The following is a 22,810-nucleotide window of genomic DNA, read 5'->3' as shown; positions in this document are numbered from 1 at the left end:
CTCACCACAACCGAGTGAGAAGGTGTTATTAGCTTCCTTATCTTGCAGATGACAAAACAGAAGCTTGGAGAGGTCGGGTGAGGTGCATACAGCTAACAGATGGGGATTCAGACTATTTCTCTTCTCTGACCCCAGCGCCGAGGAAGCCAAGACGAGGCAGAGTTCCAAGTCCGGAGCGCAGTGGCGCCTCAGCCGGGCAGGGTGAGAAGTGCAGGAGCTAGCGGGGTGGCGCTGAGGGTGCGCAGGGTGCGCTCCGGCTCCAGTCGGGGGCTCCGGTGAGGGCGGCAGTGGCCGCTGTCTAGTTACAGTGAAGGCAAATGGGGAACCCCAGGAGTCGGGGGAGCTGGGAAGCCCGCCCCCCCCCCCTTAGTGGAGGAACCCAAACAAGGAATATCGAAGGGTATCCCCACCTGTGAAGTGAGCTCCGATCCTGGGCCATAGAGGTGGCTGGGGAAGAGAAGGGGGTGCGGCGGCGCGGGGGTGGTGTGGAGTGGGGGTGGAGGTTGACATGGGAGTCGTGTATGAAAACTCGGGGCTGGGGGCTGGGGGCTGGCTGCTGGGTTCCATCCCCCGTGCTAACTCTAAGACTCTGTATGCATCCCAAGGAGGAAGATGTGAGGGAGGCTGCCAAGAAAACTCTAGTGCCAACCCCTGGGGATGTTAAAATGTGAGGAGGGGGGAATAGCGATGGCAGTAACAAAAGGCTTCACAGAAGGACAGCCCATAATAATCCTATAAGGCCAGGCACTTTCAGAGCCCCACAACGTTGCCTGCTGCTTACCAGTTAAAGAAACAAACTGGCTTGCAAAACAAAACAAAAAGCAAAAAAAAAACAGCCTCAGTACACATTTAGGAGCCACGAGTTCATTCTCCCTTCTTGCTTTGTTCTAACCAGTCCCTCACTGCATCAGGCTGTTCCATGTCCCCTGAAGACGATGGACCCACCACACCTTAGCTGTGTGACCTGGAATGTGTCACAACTTCTCTGTGCCTCAGTTTTGTCACTTGCCAGAGAGGAAAACAATGCCTACCCTAACTGCCCCCAGGGGCTGTTGAAAGATAGTAATAACAGAAACTGCCGACCCTCACATGGTGCTAACTATTTTGAACTGTGCATTAACTCATTTTGTCCTCAAAACAGCCCTATGAGATTGGTCCTATCATTATGTCCCATTTTACAAAGAATGAAACTGAGTCACGGGGAAGTTCCATACCTGGTCCAATATCACCCAGCAGGTAAGTGCAGAGGTGGAATCTGAACCCAGACAATCTGGCTCCGGCGTCATGCTCTTTACCACTTATCATTATAAGACAGGACCTGAAAGCACTAAGCTGTGTGAAATGCTTTTTCATGAATGCTGAAATTCTTGACGACTCCAATAAAGAAGGACGCAAAGCAGGGGGAGGACTCACCGACTCACCGGGTGAAGATGAAGCTTCTGGCCTCAGCCCTGTGGGCACTGCAGGCCCCTCCCGGTCTCACCACTGCCTTCCTGTGTTCCTTTTAAAAGCAAAGGATCTCTGCTGCCCAGAGCGAGTTTGTGTGTCTCCTGGAGACAGCGGTTGTCAAGCCTGGGAGAACAGCAAGCATGTCAAAAATAGCAGCGCCAGCAGACTGCGTGGCTGCTTTCCCTTTGAAATGTCGGCCTTCCTCTCTCCAAAGAGCTGGGGTCTGTCTGCGAGCCGTGCAAACAGCCAGCGATGTAGGCTCCTGAAGGCGACAAGTCATTTTGTGGGGTCGGGCTAACAGCATCCGTTGGGGCCAACAACAGAATAAGGAAGAACCCTCTTCAGACAGCACTGATGAAGTGAGAGCTGTGTTAATAAAGCAACCACCGGCCCTAAACCCACCAGGGCCAGGGTCAGACCCAATAGGTAAGGAGACGGCCATGGTTAGTCCACTCCCCATGGTGTGGGCACCGTTTCTCTCTTGTTCTGGGAACAAGGGAGTCACTGTCCTGTTTGGATGACCTTTCAACAGTGGCCAGCTCCCACAGACTCCCACCTTAGGGTCCATGTGAAGCCAGGGGTCAAGGACCACAAAGGGACAAAGAGGCATACTTTCACTAAGATTTTCCCAGCACAGATGCCAAATCATGATGTCAAGCCACTGAGCACAGAGTCTGGGAAGTCGGGCGGCTACCCTCACTCTGCAGCCCTCCAAACAAGAAAAACAAGACCGTCTCCAAAGCCACAGGGACCTCAAGCCCATCGGACTTTATTCCCTGTGACCAGCCTGGCCCACCAGATGCCCCCTTCCACGCCTTATTCTGCCATGAATCATCTGTGCAGTCCAAAGCAGCCCAGTACAGAGTGGGATGGAGAGAGGAAATCCTACAATTTTTTAAAAATGGACTTCTCTTCCTCCCTTATGTGACACTGACAAGCTAGAATTAGACCACATTTCCCCTGCCGTGGCAATGACAATCAAAACTACTTCCAACCAGAGTGTCCTGGGATTACAGTATTCCCTGGGAATCGGTCTTGGCATTTATGCAGGGGCTCGAAAATACCACCAGCAGCAAGGGCCCAGCAAGCAGAGAGGAAAGAGACATGGCAGGGCTGGAAGAGAAAACCAAGGGGGAAAGAAGGATGGGATGGAGTGAGCAAAAAGACAAGTAAGATCAAGAGGAGAATGAAGTCTGATATATGATCATTGAAAAGGGCGATAGAAATGAAGGCTGGTACATCCCAGTTTTGTTTACACACAACGCCGAAGACCCAAAGGACATTTGTGATGAGAGACCTCATCACAGGAGCTTTAAGGGTTAATGACGACCTGGGACAGGGGGTAGTATAGGGAGGGGTTGGGTAAACTGAGCCTTGACTCCTATGCAATTTCTTAAGAAACTCTTGAGTTTATAGGGGCAGAGATGATTTGGGCTTTGTCTGTTTGTTGGTGGGGTTTTGTGTTTGGGGGATTTGTTTGTGTGTTTGTTTTTGCCAGCAAAGCCTAAGTCTCTGGAGCAAGCTCACTGCCCCAGCCGAACGTAACGAATAATTTCCAACATATTTATCAGAGTTTAATACATATTAATTGTGCTCCACACTTACCAAGAAATGGCTTGACCTGTCTTTAGAACAAAAAGAGCATGGCAATTCCACAGTAGTTTCAGTACCAAAATAAAGACTAAAACAAAACAAAACAAAAAATCACAAGTTCTTGTTGCTATACATGACATATCAATGAGCAACTGGATAAAAGTTCTAAAGTCTCCCTATGTAGCAGAGGGAAAAAACTGTCATTCCATCTTAAATGTTCAGTCTGCTCCATGACTAGAGATGCTACACTTCCAGATTTATAAAACCAAACCATCACTCCCCCAGCCTGGATGTAAAACTCCCAGGTTATTATACTGCTTTCTTTTTTTTTTTTTTTTTTTTACAATTCATGATTTTCTTTGGCTAATTGATAGAGTTGTACAACCATCTCCACAATCCTGTTTCAGAACATTCTCGTCACCCCCTCCACCCCCGAAGTCCCTGCGTGCCTGTTTTAATAGCACCACCTCCAGTCTGGCCAGGGACACTGTGGCCCCTGATATCTGTAGGGGGAAACTTGCACTGGGCTCTGCGACCTCCAAGAGGCCACAGTCTCCCTTTCGGGACTGCTTGGTGACTCTTAAGCCACCTTGTCAAGGGGTGGCCCCTACACCTTGACCACTGGGGTTTGTCTTTTCCTTTTGCCCCACCTTCAGTACACAAGGGACAGCTGCATGCTGCAAGAACCTTTAAGCCAGTTAAGGGCTGAAGCAGGGTCACTCCTCAGTTAAGGCCTTTTCTGGGCTAAGTTCCAATCTATTTCTTCCTCCTAAGTCCTACTTTCTTTGTTGATTTTCTTATTTCTACTGTTCTTTTGTCTTTAAACTCTCTGTGAGTCTCTTAAGGTTGTGGGAACCTGAGCTGGATATATTCTAGTGCTGTAAAGCAGAATATTTTCCATTCACTTACTAAATATTCTCTCTCTCTCTCCCCCCCTGCTCCAGGTTCAGGAAATTTCTGGGAGACATTTTTTTCTAAACTCACAGAAATCTCATCTTGCTTGGTAAGTTCAGGACTTCCCACCCCAGATTTCAGCATGGTAGGAAAGGACGGAATACTGAGACTGTCTCGAGACCTTAGCACACACCCTGAGTCACATCTGTCCTAGAATTCACAAGTGTGGGCTCCACAGAAGTGCTACAGGTGTTTCCAGCCACCAAAAAAAATGGAGGCAGGAGAATGAAAGATAGAAAGATACACAGAGAAAGGAGGGGTTAAAACAACAAAGGAGAAAAAGAAAAAAACCCAAGAAGAAAGGCAGAGAAAGTAGGAACCACAGGAAAAACGAAAGGGAAAAAATGCAGAGAGAAGAAAAAGTTGTTGCTTAGAAAGGGTGGGGAGAGATCAGCACTGAGGGGACAGAAACAGAAGGAGACTAAAATAGATGGAGTCAAAGAAAAATACACGGAAAGAGAGTGAAGCAGACACTGAAAAAAGGGAAATCAAAACCTCACTTCTCCCCAAATATATGCTCTCCCACCGTCTCACCCCGCCCCCGACCCCAGGTTCTAATTTTGCCTAGAGGACTGAGTCAGAAATGAAATTCTCCCACAGCAGAGCCTACCTCAGATGGAAAGACAGCCAACTGTCCCTGCTATCTCCTGCCGGGCCGTCAGGCAGGAGGACTCTCCCCCGTCTCAGGCTGAGGCTGACAGTTCCAGGAAGTCCTTTGGGAACACCTGCTGGCTTGAGTCAGGGGTCGCCGCCGTGGCTTGAATGCCACCTTTCCCCGGCAGCTCTGAAATCGCCGTCTCAGCTGCCACAGTAACACAAAGTGTATATTCTCTAGGTGCTCTGGATGCAAAATCCATATAAAGATGCTGAGGGTCAGAGAGGGCTCACTTGGCAAAACCCTTCACAGAAGCTAGGGCAGGGTGCAAGCCCTCAGTTTTTCTTCAATGTCCTAAAGAGGACCTCGACCGTTTCCCTGGAAGGAAGGAGTTTCATTTCCCTCTCACTCTCTCGAAGAGGGAAGAGCCTTCTTCCGCGGAGATGAGAACTCCATGACACTGAAAACTAAGGTTTACCCTCTATGAGGCTCTCCAAGGGCTTGCCTTGTCATTTTGAAAAAAGATGATATGAATCTTGGTTCAACTGGGCAGTTGCTTGGCATTCAAGTTTCTGAAGAGTCAGAAGCAAGATGAGGCAGCTTCAGTAACTGGGTGGGGAAACCAGGAAGAAGGATCCAGGGAGAAAATTGTGGGGTTCTGCTTTCCCCACATTTTCCAAACGTCATTCATCCCTGTCCTGGCACTATCAGCCCCCAAACCAACACATAGGAGATTCTCCCATTTGGGAAGCCGAGAAAATGTAGTCTCCTAATGTCCCTTATTGCCCAAATCAGACGACAGAGACAACAGGCTGGGAGGTTGCTACGGCAACCAGAGTCCCTAGAGAGCCCAGCTCTCCACAAACCTTTACTTTCGGGCATGCTCTGACTTGAAATGTTTCCTAAGGGATGGTGAGAAGGAGGACCACATACACATATGGAGGGATACTGCATACACGTTCCAACATTTACCTTTACTGAAGCATCCCTTTTCCCTCTAGGCAGGAGTAACTGAAGAAATTCAGATTCTGGCCTCAGAGTAGGTTTCTGAATCCTGAACTTTACTGAAGCATCCCTTTTCCCTCTAGGCAGGAGTAACTGAAGAAATTCAGATTCTGGCCTCAGAGTAGGTTTCTGAATCCTGAACTCCTCTGTCTCCTACTACCCTTCAGGTCTGGAGAAGCCAACCTCCCAGTCAAGGTGACCTCCAGCCCTGGAAGGATCCCATGGAACCTGCCTAAGGAGCATCCTCCTATCTGAAGGATAAGAAGACAGATTCAGGCCCATCCCAGGGACCAAGGACAGAATTAGGGAGCTAATGGCCCATAATGGCCTATTCTTGGGTTTTGGATCCAAGGCAGGAAGTTGGGGGGAGAGCCTTACCTGTGGGAGATGGGGAGACAGCAATGAACTAAAAATCTTGTCAGTGGCTAAAATCCTCGCATTTGCATAGCATCACCCCCAGCTCCCTAGGTGAGCTGATCAACATTCCCCATGCAGTAAGGTGGGGAAGACATTAATGGTCCCATTTAATGGGCAGGGAAACTGAGGCACAAAGAGGGACTGTGGTTCCCAGATTACCCTGTTAAAACTATGGCAAAATCCAGTTTTAGATGTGGTGCTCACAGGAGCCACATTGCCTCTCAAGGAAACCCTCAAAGGGCCATCCCTCATAAATTGCTCTTTGAAGAAAAAAAATGTTTAATTTTCATCAAAGAGTCTCAAAGCATAGATATAAAATTAAAAACATGTTAACAGTCCTTTCTGTTTCTGAGCTGTACCCAGAAAGGCTCAGAATAGTACATCACAGTTTATCGGGGCAAAAAAAAAAAAGACAATGTTACTGGCTGAGAAATGAGGGGATGTGAGAGGTGGGATGGAAGGTGACAGTTTCACCATGGAAGAAGATGGCTTAGTCCAGGGCTATAAGCCACCAGGTTACCTTACCCAGTTAGAGCAAGTCAGTGCAGCTCCAAGGGCTGAGCAGGCAAATATTTGCTTGACTCAGCAAAAAAACCTCTAGCAGTGAAGCAGTCAGCAAAGGAATAATGCTTGTTCCTTACTCTAAACCACACATTTCATTGCCTGTAAAATGGGAAGAGACCTATGCTAGCATCCAAAGTGTGCTTTTACCTGTCTAAGAGTTCAAGCTGGAGTTTGCATTAGAAAGCCTTCAACCGCAATGCTTAGTCCAATTCCCAGGAAAAAGGGTGGAGAGCTAAAGACAGTTCAGGGGCAGGGATAAGCAAAGAAGAGACATCAACAGTCTGCAACAGGATTTCTCTACCTCTTGGAGTTAAGAATGTCTATTTAAGAATTTGTGATCAAGCCGGTTGCTTGACTCTATTCAGCCATTTCTTCTGGCTCTATGGTTCCCCTTTTTCCAGTTCTTCTGCACAGGAAGGCACTTGCACACAAAAAAAGTATTTGGCTCTGAGAAGGGACCTTCCTGGAAGCTAGAAAGAGACAGAGGATTGGTGTGGGAAGGACTGATTGTAGCCCAAAGAATGATGTCTGCTGTGCCAAAATGCACCTGGAAGAATCCATTTTTGGCTCCCTTTTTCCAGGACTGACCTTACTCTCCTACAAATGGTCAAGCTGAATTGTAGTTTATCTAGTTCCATCCAAGGTTAGAGATGGATAACATATTTCAAGACTGCATTACTACAGGGCCCTACTGAGGGGTCCAGTGCAGGAAGACCAGCAGGTGTTACAGAATACTGGGATAAAATAGCCGGTAAGTACCATTTCTTTTCTCCAGTTTCTGCCAGGTACCAAGGGGCCAGAAGCTAATACAGGTTCATGCCCCAAAGCAAAGTGCACTAAGGAAAGAGACAGGGCCCTGGGATGCCTGTTGGCATCTCTGTTCCTAGAGATATTAAGGTCCCAGACGTGAAAAATGAGAGACTTGAGGGAAGGTCAGAGGGAAATGTATATTTCAATCCATGAGACAGAAGATGGGCATGATTGGGTGGCACCGCTGGAATTTCAAAACCGTCACTTAGATGGATAAACCTTGAATGTTGCAGGACCAAGCAACAAGGTATACATCCCAGGTGTTTGGTCCTGGATGCTGTCCTCTGGGTGCAGAGAAGGGAGTCAGAAAGTCCTCTGGAGCTAGAGTAAGGGGAGCAGAGGATGAGAAAGAAGCAGAGGAGATTGTTTGCTCAGTGCCACCTTCTCCTGTAAGCCTGGCTTGCTTCAGTCAGACTTCAGTGAGCATCCTCTTCTCTGCATACATGCGATGAGGAGTGGGCAGGTAGCTGGGTCTCCTTTCTCGGGCAGCCTCGGAGAAGTCAGGCTTGCCAAGTCCATTGTCAGCTGCCTTCAGGTCTGGTGTCGGTTGCCCACAAGTGACATGAGTGTACTGACCTTGCTCCTCCTGCTCCGTCTCGCGGTGGTAGAAGTAGTTGAAGTTGGAGACGATGACGGGCACGGGCAGGGCGATGGTGAGGACCCCGGCGATGGCGCACAGCGAGCCCACGATCTTGCCTCCCACCGTCATAGGGTACATGTCCCCATAGCCCACCGTGGTCATGGTAACGACGGCCCACCAGAAGGCATCCGGGATGCTGGGAAAGAGCGAATCATCATCATCAGCCTCAGCGAAGTAGACGGCGCTGGAGAAGAGGATGACTCCGATGAAGAGGAAGAAGATGAGCAGGCCCAGCTCCCGCATGGAGGCCTGCAAGGTCTTGCCCAGGATCTGCAGCCCCTTGGAGTGGCGCGAGAGCTTGAAGATACGGAACACCCGGACCAGGCGGATCACCCTGAGGATGGCCAGGGACATGGCCTGCTGCCCATTCTGGCCTCCACCGCCGCTCACTGGCTGCTGCTCCTGCTGCTGCACCAGCTCGGTGCCCAGGGTGATGAAGTAGGGGAAGATGGCCACCAAGTCAATGATGTTCATGATGTTGCGGAAGAAGGCTGGCTTGCTGGGGCAGGCGGAGAAACGCACCAGGAGCTCAAAGGTGAACCAAACAATGCACAGCGTCTCCACCAGAAAGAAGGGGTCCGTAAAGAAGGAGCCCCCAAGAGTACTTAGTGAAGACGATCCCCCTGCCACCATACCTCCAGTGGTGATGCCAGGATTAAATTTATAGGAATCCTCCTCATCCTCCTCTTCTTCCTGACTCCCCCTGGAAATTGGGGAGACTCGGCTCACACCACCACTGTTGCCTCCACCTCGAGGTTCTGCACGGAACTGGGGTAAGGTCTCCAGGCAAAAGATAACGATGGAGATAAGAATGACCAACACAGAGACGATGGCTATGCCCCGGGCAGGCCCCGAGCTCTCTGGGTACTCAAAGAGAAGCCAGACCTGGCGCTGGAAGGGCTGGGAGGGCAGCGGCTTCTCGTCCTCGCCACCTTCAGGCAGGCAGCCCTCGTCCTCCCGGAAGGCCGCCAGGGCTTCATCCCCCAGTTGGTAGAAGCGGATCTCCTCCAAGAAGATATCCAGGGGCACATTGACCGGCCTCCGCAGGCGGCCCCCAGACTGGTAATAGTAGAGGATGGCGTCAAAGCTGGGCCGGTTGCGGTCGAAGAAGTACTCGTTCCTGAGGGGGTCGAAGAAGCGGACGCGGCGGCCGGGGTCGCCCAGCAGCGTGTCGGGAAACAGGGACAGGGTGCGCAATTGTGTCTCAAAGCGCAGCCCGGAGATATTGATCACCAGGCGCTCGCTGCTACAACAGCCTCCGCCCCCGCCGGTCTCCGGGAAGTCTCCCGCATCCTGTTGCTCCCCCTCCGGCCCACGGACCTCCCCCGGCGCCGCCAGCGTAAGGGATTTCTCGGATCTCATGTCCCCTCCTCGGTGCGCTCCCCGCCACCAGGACGGCGCCCACGGCACAACCTCTAGAGCGCGACACCCGCTTCCCAGCTCCCGGCTGCGCCCTCTTTTTAGGGTGGGGCTCGCGCTCCTCCGAGCTCGCGATCTGACCTGGTGGTTGGGTGCGAGAACCTTGGAGCCCTGGTCTCTGCTAGGTCTGGGGAGGTGGCCTGGGCGCAGAGTATTTGGCTCTGCCCCCTCCAGTTGCCCGCACCTGGGTGTTAGAGCTTACTGGGATACCTGGAACCCAGTAAGCTGGCGCGTGTGAAACTGGATGCCCGAAAAGACGCGTGGCTTCGCTCCCCGGGGTGCTTGAAGCTGGGCTCCCGGACGCAAGGGTCCGCCCTCCAGAACGGTTACCTCTTCCCAGCTCCTACTGTGCTTCTCCAACAGCTCAAGACCCCAGGCTGCAGCTGGTAGAGAAGCGCCAGATGCGCCTCCCTCCGGTTCAGTTAAGACTCCTGGCGGAGCTCGGCCTCCGCCCTACGTCCACGCCGGGGCTCAGTCTGGCCAAGGTCGCGGTTCCCTCCTTCTGGCCACAGCCGCCACCTCCTATTCACGAACCGCGCCGCAGGCCTTGGGGCCGGCCCTAGAGCTGCCCCGGCGCGGGAGCGCCGGGACCCACCTCCCTGCCGCTCAAACCTTCGCTGCAGCCGCTGCAGCTGCAGCGGCTCGGCTCTCTGCTCTGCCCTTCCTTCCCAACGCACACTCTCCAAGTGACGTGGCAGGCCCCGCCTGCTGCCCCCTCCCACCCCATTCCCACATCACACCCCTCACCCAGCCAGGGGCTGCTGCGAGCCAGGGCGCTGTGGGAAGAGAGACGCACTTGCCTCGCCAGTAATCTTTCCCGCGCTGTCTTGGCACGCCTCTCCTTTTCACACCTTCACACTCACAACCTCCCTAAACAAGCACTCAGTGCCCTAATACCATACACACCCCCTCAATCGGCTTTTCTTGTTTCGGTTTACCGAGTTGACCTGAGCAGTGTCAATCATCACTAAGAAAACACACCCGGCTCCACACACCCTACGCCAACACACAAGAGTGTGCACCATGTCCTCCACACACCCAGAAATTTAATGGAAAAAAAATAAATCGTGTGTTGCTCCTCTGTATTTACAAAAACTCATTTGCTAGCCTCTCCAATTGAGAGTGAGCGAGAGAGAGAAACAATTTTTGAAATGTTTTAAGAATTTACAATTTAAATTGTATTCCAGCATATCCTGGAGAATCCCACATTTCCCTTTACAAACGCAGGAGGGGAAGGTGCAACCCTCCTGGCTTTACAAAGTGGTAGTAGAGAAAGAGGGGAAGCCTCCCATTGCGTTTCTTACCATAAATTTTCCAGGGGAATCTTGGGGATGTTAAGCAGCCACAGTGGTGAAGAAAGAACCAGATGGTGGCATCTCAGGGGTATCATATCCAGGGAAGTGCACCCTGGAAATCAGGAACACATCTGGAATTGCTGCTTACTGGGCAGCCAAGAAAAGGGAGGGAGCGGTAAGTGGAAGATGGTATGTAGCTGTGTTGATAAAAATAATAGCTACATTTTCTAAGCACCTAATATGTGCTACTCACATCTAAGTGCTTTACTTGTACTATCTCATTTAATCCTCAAACCCCTATGAGAAAGAATGCCTCTGCTCCCAGGCAATGTCAGAATGAAGAACTGCCTGGCAGTATTTGGGTAGGGCAAAGTTTGTTCTCAGGGACCTCTTGAATTTTTTCCTAGCAGTCCAGGATGAAGGAGGTAAGAATGGTTTTCCATCCATTTCTTCCAGAAACTATATGGTCTTTCTTCACAAGATCAGAGTGGGGTGTGGTAAAGGATGGCTGGTCTATTCTTCTTAGACTGCCTTATCTAGGTAAGATTGACATTTGCTTCTCTGTACTTCACTTTCCCCCTTTCTGGGTTGGTTGTGACCGAAAGAAATTGATACCTACAAGTTGTCTTCTTTGGGTAGCTTCTTGCACATATTAGATCATCAGTACGGATTCATTGACAATAAGGTGAGAATGATAGATAAAGGTACTTTCAAACCACAAGATGCATAAGAGTTCTTTGTGTTGCACAGAGTGTTTTAAAACCACAGTGGTTTTCAGTCTCATTTGCTCCCAAAAGAGTTGGTGGAGAAGGAAACTAAAACCCCTGGACATGTAGGAAAGAGATCAGATGATGAGTGAGAAGGAGAGATGCTAGCCTTGGGAAAAACTGCCTCCTCATTCTCTAGGCTAGACCCTCAAGGGTGTCCCAGGCAATAGCCTGCGCTTCCTTTCTGTGTATGTACTGTTGGTTTCCACACTTCTCTCCCCTCACATGTTTTTGGGAAGGGCGTGAAGGACAAGAAAGCAGGTATATGGAGTCATCCAGTTGATAGATTTTCTATTTACAGGCTATGTAAGTGCAACTTAGACTTCATGCAAGTAGGTTGCTTCAATCAACAACAACAACAAAATTAAAGGAAAGAAAAGAAAACTAATAATAAGTAAAATATAAAAGATGTACTTTTACCCTATCCAAATATCCATAGTTATTTCCTGGGTTGTAAATTGATTTAGCCATAATTCTTTTTGCTTTCAAATCTTAAGTGAATTATTCATTTCCAGGTTCGTTTTCACCATTGCCATTTTTATTCATGAGATTATCAACTAGGTCAGTAACTCTTCAAAACAAACTTTGGAGGAGCATGGGAACGAGCTCTCCAGAAAGATATACAGCTCGATATGACAGCGGAAACTCAGGGTATTTCAGAGACCACCACTCAAGTATCCCTTGGGTTAAGCTTGGCTGGTACCACCTGTCAATGTACAGTCAGAGCTAGATGTTTCCGGGTTACCCTCAATGAAGGCTGTGACCCAACAGAACTTTTCTCTGTGTACAGGGAATTTCCCCTGGGAAGGAAAAGCCATTAGCAAGTTCATGAATCAGAGTTCTGTTTTTAGTTCTTTTGTGAAATATACTCACTTCTCAACTTAAAATAAACTCTATTCCTGGCTCATTCCTCCCAAGAATATATTAAGAATGAGTAAAGTCACACCTTCAGAAGTGCAGGTTCCCAGGAGAACGAAGAAGACAAGAGAGGCAACCCCACAGAAGGTCCACTCCTGCTTCCGGGCTCAGCATCCACTGAGCGCTTATCTCATGCCAGCACTGTGCTCTGAGCTTACTTTCTTCTCCATATATCTAAATTCGGACATTTACAATGATCACAGAGGTAATTAATTTATTTAACAAGTATCTATTGAGCAGCTAGTGGGTGCCTAGCATGGTGTGCAGATTAAGCAGTGATCTAAACAAAACTCTGCTTTTATAAGCTTACATGGTAGTGCTATAAGTGTATTAAAATCTAGATAGACCATTTACAAAGTAAACAAAAACCATACATTTACATATTGTGGTAAGCACTTTGGAGAAAATAAATGGGATGCTATGTCAGAAATAGAGCTGGGGATTCAACTGTGAACAGGAGGGTTGGGAACTTTCCCTCTGAAGAGGTAGTGGTTGGGTTCAAAGCTGGAAGATGAGATTGGTGCAGCCATGCTAAGAGCAGGGGAAGGGCACTCTGAGTAGATAACAAGTGCAAAAGCCATTAGCTAGAAAGGGCACAGATGACTGAGAAGGCCAGTGTGGTCAGAGGAAAGAGAAGAAGATGTAGAAAACTGAAGATGAAGGTAAAAAAGAGAGGGGAGGTGAGCTCTTGTAGGGTGAGGTATTCAGGCTTTTTCTTACAGGTGAGGAAAAACCAATGATTCTTTTCAAGTAGAGGGAGGACATCATATGATTTACACAGAGGTTCTTATGGGACTGAATTACAAAGGGGCAAAAGAAGAAATGGAAAGATGAAGACATTTCAGTGGACCAGGAAGAAGATGATGGTGCCTTGGACTAGGGTAGAAATGGAATGTATGTGTGTGAGGGGGAGGGGTGTTGTTTATGAGGCAGAATCAACAGGATTTATTGATGGGTAGCATGTGACAAATGAGTGATGAATGCTAGGTTTTTTTGGTTTGAGCAACCAGGTGGGTAGGGGTGCCATTTACTGAGGTACAGAACACAAGAGGATAATCAAATTGGGAGAAATCAAGACCCCATTTTTAGACATAGGAAGTTGGAGAGGCAAATTAAACCTGCAAATGAAGACGTCAAGGAAGTAGTTGTTTATTCAGGCTTGGAATATGGAAGAGAAATTTATGCTTTGAGAATTTAAAAATTTAGTATTTAAATCCATGCCACTAAAGTCTTATAGAGAGACAGAATGTGGATAATAAGAGAAGTGTGACCAAGACCAAGTCTTTCATGATACTTTACAATTTGCAGTTCAAGTTCAGGAGGAAGAAGAGCCAGCAAAAGAGAGTGAGGGGCTGCCAGTGAGGTAGGATGAAAACCAGGACAAGGCGCTGTCCTGGTAACCAACACCTGGGACCAGACCCCAGGAACCCCCATCCTCATAGGCCCAGAATGCATCATCTATGTAAGAGCAGGAATATATGGTGGGCAGAAAAGGGTCCCAGTAAGAGGAATCACCTAAAAATGGCCATGTGCCAAACAGGATGAGTGCATAACAACACGGCACATAATTTAATAGCCATTTTTATTCTTATCTCTGCCCTGGACCCTAAAATGCACATACCCCAGGTATATAAATGATCATCCTATTCTATTTTCTAAATTTCTTTTTATTGTGTTTTTTACTTATTTGCATGTGTGTGTATGCTTGCTACTTTCAGATTCCTCCATATCAATAGTACTGTGAGACTTCAACTATGAATGTCACTCTGTTAGTAGGATCCCTGTAGGGGAGGCTAAGTGATGGATATGACTTACTTTTATTGCTTCTGAGACCATGTAATCTCTGAGAACGGTCCCTTTCACTGCCCTATCATCCTCAGGGTCCCTATGGGATGAAGGGATGGAGACTCTCTTCCCTCCAAATACACAAGTCCACACATACCCCTCCCTAAGAAAATTGATCCCATTCTTTAGCTTTCCACTATGCAATCTAAACTACACAAAGATGGTTGGGCATAGGGGTGATGGGTCACATTTGTGTCCCTCCTCTAACTGTCTCACCTTTGAAAAAAGGCATCACTGCCCTAGCCCACCAATTCTTCAGGTGTCCTATGTGGAAGTTCCTTTGATCAGAAAACAGCATCTCACGTGACCTAGCCCCCTTCTCTTTTCATCATTCTTAACCCTTTCTCCAGTGCCTGGGACATTGTTACTCCTTTTATTATCTTTCCCACATTATTTCTACTGGGGAGATGAGGGAAGGAAGCTTTGAATCCTGGGGGAGAGGAGAGTTAAAATGGATGATTGGGTGATTCCATATATTACTCTGTAGCCAATTTTTACTATTTTCATTTTGTTCCCTTCCCTCTGCACATACACACGCCAAAAGGTTTGCCACCTAAGAGCTAGTTAAAAAAAAAAAAAGATGTCTTAAACCTTGAGACCTAATCTCCTGCCAAAAGCAAACAATGGTTCTATGCACTAATGGATGTTCCCTACCCACGCTTGATAGCATAACTCTTAGAACTAAAGTTTTCCTCCTATAAATTAGTCTTGGGAAGAACCAAGAACCATGACCATTTTCTTCCTCCCATGTTTCCCCTGTGACCTGAGTGGGCAGGAGAAGGACAATACAAATACATAAGCTCCTATGGATAACCATCATTTCTAAGTAACTGTTTCGTCACAGCTTTTAATGATGATGATGACGATGTTGACAAGTGCAAAGCAGTGATAGTGCTTTCACTATTTCTTCAGAATTCACTAGAGAAAAATCTAACAGCTTTCACTTGAGTGAGGCTGTATATTGGGGAAGGAATGCATTAGACATCTGTGGTACACAAATCAACAGCTTTAGGAAATGACTAACCGTGCCAAGAAATAAATCTATTGAGTGCCTTATCTTTCAGGGAGGATCCCAAGAGAACTTATTAGCACCAGAAGTTTATAGTCTGCTTCCTCACCCCATTCCCCTGATGTGGTAGTCATTAATACAATTTGCCAAATGTCTCCAGCTCTAGTTTGCTCGTAGTTGGTTTGAACCAGGCAACTAATACTCATCATTGAGATGTAAGCAGAAATGATGCATGTCATTTTCGGCCAAAATTTTCACTACCAATATGAAAGCCTCTAGAGCTTTCCTTAGACCAGCCACCATGACCAGCACTGCACAAGCTAGTAGCTGTTCTGTTAAAGTGAAGTGAGTTTAGAATGAGGTGACATGGAGCAGGGCTCTCAACTGAAGCAATAAGAATGTAGCATAAGTGAGAAATAATCCTTTGCTGCTCTAATACTCTGGAATTTGGGGGAGCAGTACCAGGTTTTGCCACAGCAGAATCTATCATCTATCCAAACGGATTCAGACATTAGTACTCATACATGAGAACTGCTATGGCCCAAAACCCAAAATTGTGGCATTGACTTTGTGACTAGAGGGTGGACAATGAAGAAACATTTTCAGAGGCTGTTCTGGGAGATCCATATTATGACTTGCAAAATCCTTGAAAATCTTCTACCTGTGATAACTTAGAAAGCAGATAATGGACCTAAAAACTTGTGTATCTAGAGAAAGAGGTTTGACAACAGATTTTAATACCTTATATTATTGGCTGCTTCTGGCAATACAGTACAACATATTGACGAGCTCCAAAAATAAAGTTGGCCAGTTAGTGAGCGGATACGGAATGGAAAAGAGAGAATTCAGAAATTTGGGGATTTTCAGTGCTGGCAGGGACAAATGTTTCTCATTCACAATAAGGAATAAGCAAAACTGAGGTGGCCTTTGTGCAAAAAGGCTGATTAGTAGTCAGGCTTGCTTCACGGAACAAATCAAGCTTAGGGCAGTCACATCCACTGCTAATCCTTTGAATGGAATGAGGTATTTTAATGGCAAAACCTAATTAAAATTGTGGCTTCCTGAGGATTGCTTTGAATTAGACAAAGTGTCTTGAGAAAAAAAAAATAGACTAGGGGTGTAACCACCCACAGAAAGCTAATAGACTCAAATTATCCACTGTTAGGTTCATCCTGAGAAGAACTACAGGTATGGTTATTCACTACTAGCTCATACGGCTGACTGGTACAGATAAGAAAATGTCTAAGAAGCTTTTAGGACAGTCATACTGCCAAAGAAACTAGGACGTGGACTAAACAATTTATGACTGCCCCAGATTCTAAACAACTATTAAGCTTTAGGCTGAGAAACCTGCTCTATCCCCCAAGAGGAGATCATCCATGGTGCCCAACTCAAATATGACCAAAGAGGATGACGAGGAAAGAAGAACCACCCAAAAGAAGAAGTCAAGGGGCAGAGAACAATTGACTGGACAGCTCTCCCAGAAAACCAAACAATGGCCTAATTCTGCTCTGTGGGATTTCAGAATTGCTATGGATCAGTGACTGCTGTGCTTCTTCCATCTTTCCCCTTTTAAAATGGGAATGTTTATCACAGGTGTTCTATTCCTAATCAGCCATTGAATACTGTGTTGGAAAGACAGATAGCTTATCTTTCTAGTTCCTAAATCTCTGAATCAAAAGAAACCACAACCAGAACTGAAATAGAGATTAGAATTTGTCACCTCCCAATATAAAGACTATACATACCATGAAAGATGCTAGGATTTCAGATTGAGTCCAGGATTGGATGGGACTTTTGGACTGTCTCCCTTAGGGAGTAAATGTTTTGCCTGTGGGAACCAAACATTTGGTGTTCAGAAGGGCAGAACATGGTAGTCATTGCTGCTATTTACCAAATATTTCCCCAGTATCCAGCTTTCTAATATCTGGGCACATGGCAGGATTTTGCAAACTGCCTGGTCCATGTGTGGTTAGATGTGGTCACGTGACCACTCCTGGCTGATGCGTTGTGATGGGTTATATCTAGCCTAAAGCACTTAATTGCCAGAGATCCTTTTTTCTGCCCTAATGATCCATTGCACTTGAGAAGGAGACTACTCCATTGGTCTATGACCCTAGGTAAAAGGCAGAGCAGAGTCCCCCAAATACCCATTCTAGATATGTAGTCCAAGAGATAAATAATCCCTTGTGATAACCCATTAAGACTATGGTTAGTTTGTTACTGCAGCATGACTAGCTACTCCTGAATTACTTGTCTTTCTGATTAGAAGCTATTTCCAACACAGAGGCCATCAATGTTTTCTTTTCTATTAATACAAGAAGGAAAATGAACATGGATCATGAAATTCATTCCAAAAGCCTACCTTGGGCCAACTTTTTTGTTGTTACTGTTGTTTATGTTTCCCTAACCATACCTTTCTGTAGAGATCCACATGTGTGTATAGTGAACTGGTCTGGCTTTTTACTCTTCCTTGCCCATTTTCTGATCTAACTCTGTATCCCTGAGGTAACAGCAACCTGCATTAGAACCCTAGTCTCCTAAATGACATCTCCAGTGGGATCATGGACAGAGGCGAAGTCTTTATGATAAAATGTTGTAAGTATCTTCTGTTTATTAATCTTTCAATAAATATTTACTGAAGATAATAATAGCTAATTATAAGCACTGAGTGGTTGCTTGCTGTGTTCCACTTTTGTAAGTGCTATAAAATAGAAGCTTTTCTTATATTCCTTATACAAACAAGAAAACAAGCACAGACAAGCCAAATCACGTCCCAGGGCCACAGGGCCAGTGTGTTCTAGAGCAGGCTTCAAACGTAAGCAGTCTTGACTTCAGAACCCTTGTCATGAGCAGTGGTTTTCATCTTCCAAGATGTACCCCCCACAATGCTAGCCCTTCATCAAGTTAGCAGGTATTTGCAAACCCACTCATGCGCACATACACAAATTCTCCAATGAAATGAGTCTGGGAATCTGCATGCTTTAAGTGTTTCAAAGTAGTTCATTCAAATATTAAAAGCCCTGATGCATTCCTTAATATCATTTAACCCAGTGTTTACCAATGTTATTTGACCGTGGAGCCCTATTTTCCACCAAACCTTATAACCTGAGAAACTGTGTACTGTAGAACATGATTTGAGAAAATAGATTCATAGAAGGGATGATGAACATCATCTTACTCAGCCCAATTCATTTGCTGTTGCCAGAATAGGAGATTAGAGCAAGAAAATGACTTTCCTATGCTCTTATGGCTGTGTCGTAGTGAAGTATCCGAATTCAGATCTCTTAATTCCCTGTTCAGGAGGGTTTCTCTATACCATGGATTATAAAAAGCGAAGTCTTCCCGAACGACTCAGCACATCAGAAAGAAGCCAAGTTTCTCATAAATTCTAAGCATTGTCAAGACAAGGACCACACCTAATACATCTGTTTCCCCTGAGCCAGCACAACAGCCTGCATGTAACAGGTGCTCAGTAATGGTGGTCGATGAGTAATAATGAGGAATAGAAAGACGATACAGTAATCAAGAGAAAGATTTGAAGAGGGATGTGGATAGAGTGCTGGTTACTAAGCTTGTGGGATTCTACAAAGCCAAAAGAATCTCTCCTCACCTAGGATAATATACACCTCCTTTCCTACTTGCCCTAAACTTCTATCACCCAAGGTGTGATGGAGTAAAAACAAATAACAAATTCCATGTGGTTATATGTATGAATGTGTGTGAAAGTGTGTGCTTGTGTGTATTTAGGAGGGAAGGTCATGGAGTGGTAGAAATAAGGAAAAGGAGCAAGAGCTGGGCACAGAAAGCTGTATCTAATTGCAGGTACATATAGCAGACATGATGGACTCAGTTACCAAAATCCAGTGCAGAAATGGAAATAACAAAAGAGCCACTACTTTTGAGGTATGTTCTAGAATGATGGGGAACATTTTCCTGCCTCATTCCACCCTTGATGGAGGACGGAAGTATATGTTCTTTGAACATGACCCCAAAGCAATTGTTCTGGAACCTTTGACACAGTTAAAGAAATTGTCATTTTGAAGCTTATATCTACTGTTCATTTTCCTAAATGTGGAGACCATTGAATAGAAAGTTCTTTTAGATCTGAAAACAAATTAAAGGACTTTAGATTATGAACGGTAAAGGTTATGATATAGTTTGTAATAGAGAGCTTAAGACAAAAGAAGTTAAATGGCTTTGCATCACATAAAATAATATTCAGTTTTCCCCCAGGGTCAGGAATTTGGGGAGGCCTGCAGTTGTGGAAGAGAAGAGATTAGAGAAGGTACTCAGTTGAGTAAGGACAGTTCCCAGAAATAGAGTGGGGAGACAGGGTCTCAACAACATTACCCATAAGGAACAGTTTCTGTTGGAGTGTGCAGGCTGCACCAGTGACATCTGTTGTCCACTTTTTGGTTCTTTCCTATTCTGGGCTCGAGTTTCCCTTCCAGTCTTGGGGAATGAAAAGGAGCTGCTTCTGGAGAGAAAGGGCGGGAAGGCAGGACGCTGACAGAAATCAGAGGCTCCAATTGGATGGCTCACCCACCTTTCCCCTCGGATGCAGACACACCAGGCAAGGAGGCAAGGCTGAGGCAGGCCGGTTGCCTATTTCCATCCAAAGCATTTATACCAGCCCTTTAAGACACTACAGGCAAAGAGCCACTATTCCCCTTTGCAGAGTCTGAGTTGTACGTAGTTGGGCCTCTAAAATACTGTTTCCCTTCCCAAGAAGCAAAGGGTGTGATTTTAATGTCCTGGTTCTCCTGCTTTACTGATGTAATGAAATAGCCGGGGCTAAATAATGCAAAACTCCTGATCCACTGATGGTAACTCTCTTTTTTTAACTACAGCCTCTAATTCACTCAAAAGAACAAATTATGTTTTATGGTCTTTTATAAAATATTCATAACCTCCCCCGGTGCTCTCTGCTGTTCAGGAAGCCTGGAAATGGCCTGGTTTAAGGAGGATCTCATTTCCTCCCAGACCCGATTCACAGAGGCCAGCCAGGCTTCTGACAACAGACAGAGGTGACGATGCTGGGCCGGGGTTGGATGCAAGGGTGCCAGAATTCTGGTCCTAAATCCCTGTTCACCTAGGTTTTCAGGACACTGGGGACCAGGGAAGGCGGAAGGGAAGAGGAGAGAGGGGAATTGTATTACACTTCTTCTTTGAAAGCCTTCCATTTGGCCCATTACTTCTTTCGTTTTTTTTAACTTTTTATATTTTTTAATTGGGAAAAATAACAAATATACAAAAAAAAGAATTAAGTTCAAATCACACTGCAATAATTAGTTATAGAACAGATTTCAGAGTTTGATATGTGTTACAGTTCCACAATTTCAGGTTTTTCCTTCTGGCTGCTCCAGGATGCTGGAGAATAAAAGAAATAATATAATAATTCAGAAGTTGTGCTCATTTGTTAAATCCTATCTACTCTGCTATAACTCCACCTTCTCCTTTGATCTTTCTCCCAATCTTTAGGGGTATTTGGGCTATGCCCATTCTAACCTTTTCATGTTGGAAAGAGCTGTCAACAATTGGTTTATTACTTTTTCACAGGTACAAACCTTGCCCAAGCCCCCTCCAGGTACTTCCTTCTCCTTTGCATTCTCTTCACTGATATTTGTGTGTTAGTATCAGTCACATCTGGACACCAGACAAAACCCTAAGGTCAGAGGTTGCACAGGGTAGGATGAAGCTGTGAAGGGTAGTGGGCAAGGGCTGCAGGGGAGAGGAGGGCCAGGTGGCCATTGTCTGGAGAGAAGGGAGATTCTCAAATAGACATCCATTTCCTTTCCACTTATATCTGCCATCCAAGCCATCAAGGGACGCTTGAACATAGCATTAATTGACCTCTCCTTTTTTTGTGGAGCCATACTTACAGTTTACAAAGTACCTTCACATCCAGAGCCTTGAACACTAAAGTTGAAATCCAGAAGCCTGATTTCCAGGCCTGGCCCAGCCACCAATTAGCCCAGTCTCACCTCACTTCTGTAGGCCTCAGTTTCCTTCCTTATCTATACTGTAAAGGTATTTGGACAAGAACTCTGGTGACTAATGTAAATTATAATTTTAGTTCTATAACCCTTAGATTCTGCATGTGTGCTTTTAATTCTAGGCCTTTGCCATTGCAAAGGGTTTGGGGCATGTGTCCACTTGTTGGTAGAAAGGCCATATTTCTCCAAGGAGCAATGGCAGCAGTGACTCCCTGATGGGCGCCTCTTCTCCCAATTCCCATCTGGCTTTATTTGGTGACACCTGACATCACCAACCAGGTCCTTCCTGCTGGGTGAGGAGTGGGTTTTATGCAGCCTGGTGCCCAGCCCAAGCCCCTCCCAGCAGAGCCCAGGGCCTGATTCTTGGGGCTCCCTGTGTTTGACTTTTCTTTCCATCTATGTTCTGTAGAGTGGGTGAGGGTGAGGGAGCAGGGAAGGAAATACAGAGGACAACGTGCATTACCAACTCCAATAACCCAGCCGCAGAGGCATAGAGAAAGAGAGGACTGAAACATACTCTAGCCCAGGTGCCATGTCCCCTCATCTTCCATCTTTCCAGAATAAATATCTCTGTGCATTTTATATTGGAAAGTGCCATCTTTTAGGATAAGATGAAAAATGACAGGAGCTAAAGGATCTTACACTAACAGCCAAAATAGAGAGAGGTGAAAATTACAGTAGAGGACATTTCCAACTGATTCGCCATCTAAAAATCTCAAAGTACTCTGTGTCTCCCATTTATTCCCAGAACCTATTCATCTGAAAAGCCCAAATTAATGCAGGCATTTTATATTATCCTCGGCAATGGGACGGCTAAGGATCTAGAAGCCCTGAGCTCCTGAACTTTTATTAGCTGCAAAATGAATATAATTCCACATCCATTTCAGGGGCTACCTGAGCAATTATTATGTCTGTATAGAGACATAAAGCAGGATCCTGGAGAGGGCTGTATCCCTCACCCTGACTCTCTCTGGTTTTTACTGCCACTTGTCTTTTGCTCATGCAGACTGGAGACTTGAGAGTTACTCATTCATTTATTCAAACAAATATTCAGGGGGCATCTTCTGTTTACTGGGTATGTGTGAGGTGCCCCCGCCTCCAGCCCCTGAGGTCATCCTGCTGAGGACCCAGACATCGCAGAGCAGATGGCAAACATCCCCACTGCCACTCGTCTGAATTCCTGAGCCACAGAATTGTGAAAAATCATTACAATAAATTGTTTTAAACCACTAGGTGGTGGGTATCTTGTCACGCAGTGATAGATAACTGGGGCTCTCAGGAAAGTGTGTAACTTGCAGAAAACCACTGAGCCGATGAGTTATGGAGTGGAGATTCAAACCCAGTGAGCTACTGCAATGAGCTGAGAAGCCTCCCGGGTGTCAAGTAAGATATTAGAGCTCAAGGGCTTAGAGCTCAACCCACCCATCTGCTTTCATGAAAGCAGAACAGACCCTCTGCTGCTTCCTTTTTACACACACACGCACTCACATATATGTGCATGTATGTACGCCTGGGTATCATATTACAATAC

The 22,810-nt window shown here is 46.3% G+C and overlaps 2 protein-coding genes across 6 annotated transcripts in view; both read right to left on the bottom strand.

Annotated features, from left to right (window-relative positions):
* KCNA6 (potassium voltage-gated channel subfamily A member 6) overlaps window positions 1-10,070 on the bottom strand; it is a 52,563-nt gene extending 42,493 nt beyond the window's left edge. For 3 of the 5 annotated variants that reach the window (XM_077169769.1, XM_077169770.1, XM_077169773.1), the window contains exon 1: window positions 4,607-10,070. In XM_077169769.1, coding sequence (XP_077025884.1) covers window positions 7,797-9,389 — 1,593 coding nt within the window. In that variant the 5' untranslated portion in view covers window positions 9,390-10,070 and the 3' untranslated portion in view covers window positions 4,607-7,796. Of the gene's footprint in view, window positions 1-1,413; window positions 1,573-4,606 lie in introns of all 5 variants that reach the window. The other 2 variants (XM_077169772.1, XM_077169771.1) reach the window with 2 other exon arrangements.
* A 10,494-nt stretch (window positions 10,071-20,564) lies between these two features.
* Window positions 20,565-22,810, bottom strand: part of GALNT8 (polypeptide N-acetylgalactosaminyltransferase 8) — a 77,542-nt gene continuing 75,296 nt past the window's right edge. Inside the window, exon 13 of the mRNA XM_077169766.1 lies at window positions 20,565-20,653. The gene's annotated coding sequence lies outside the window, so the exon portion shown is untranslated. The remainder of the gene's footprint in view (window positions 20,654-22,810) is intronic.

The sequence above is a fragment of the Tamandua tetradactyla genome, chromosome 7, assembly GCF_023851605.1.
Source record: "Tamandua tetradactyla isolate mTamTet1 chromosome 7, mTamTet1.pri, whole genome shotgun sequence".
Taxonomy (NCBI): domain Eukaryota; kingdom Metazoa; phylum Chordata; class Mammalia; order Pilosa; family Myrmecophagidae; genus Tamandua; species Tamandua tetradactyla.
Note: the sequence above shows the minus strand (reverse complement) of the source record. Positions and strands in the feature narration are given on the sequence as shown.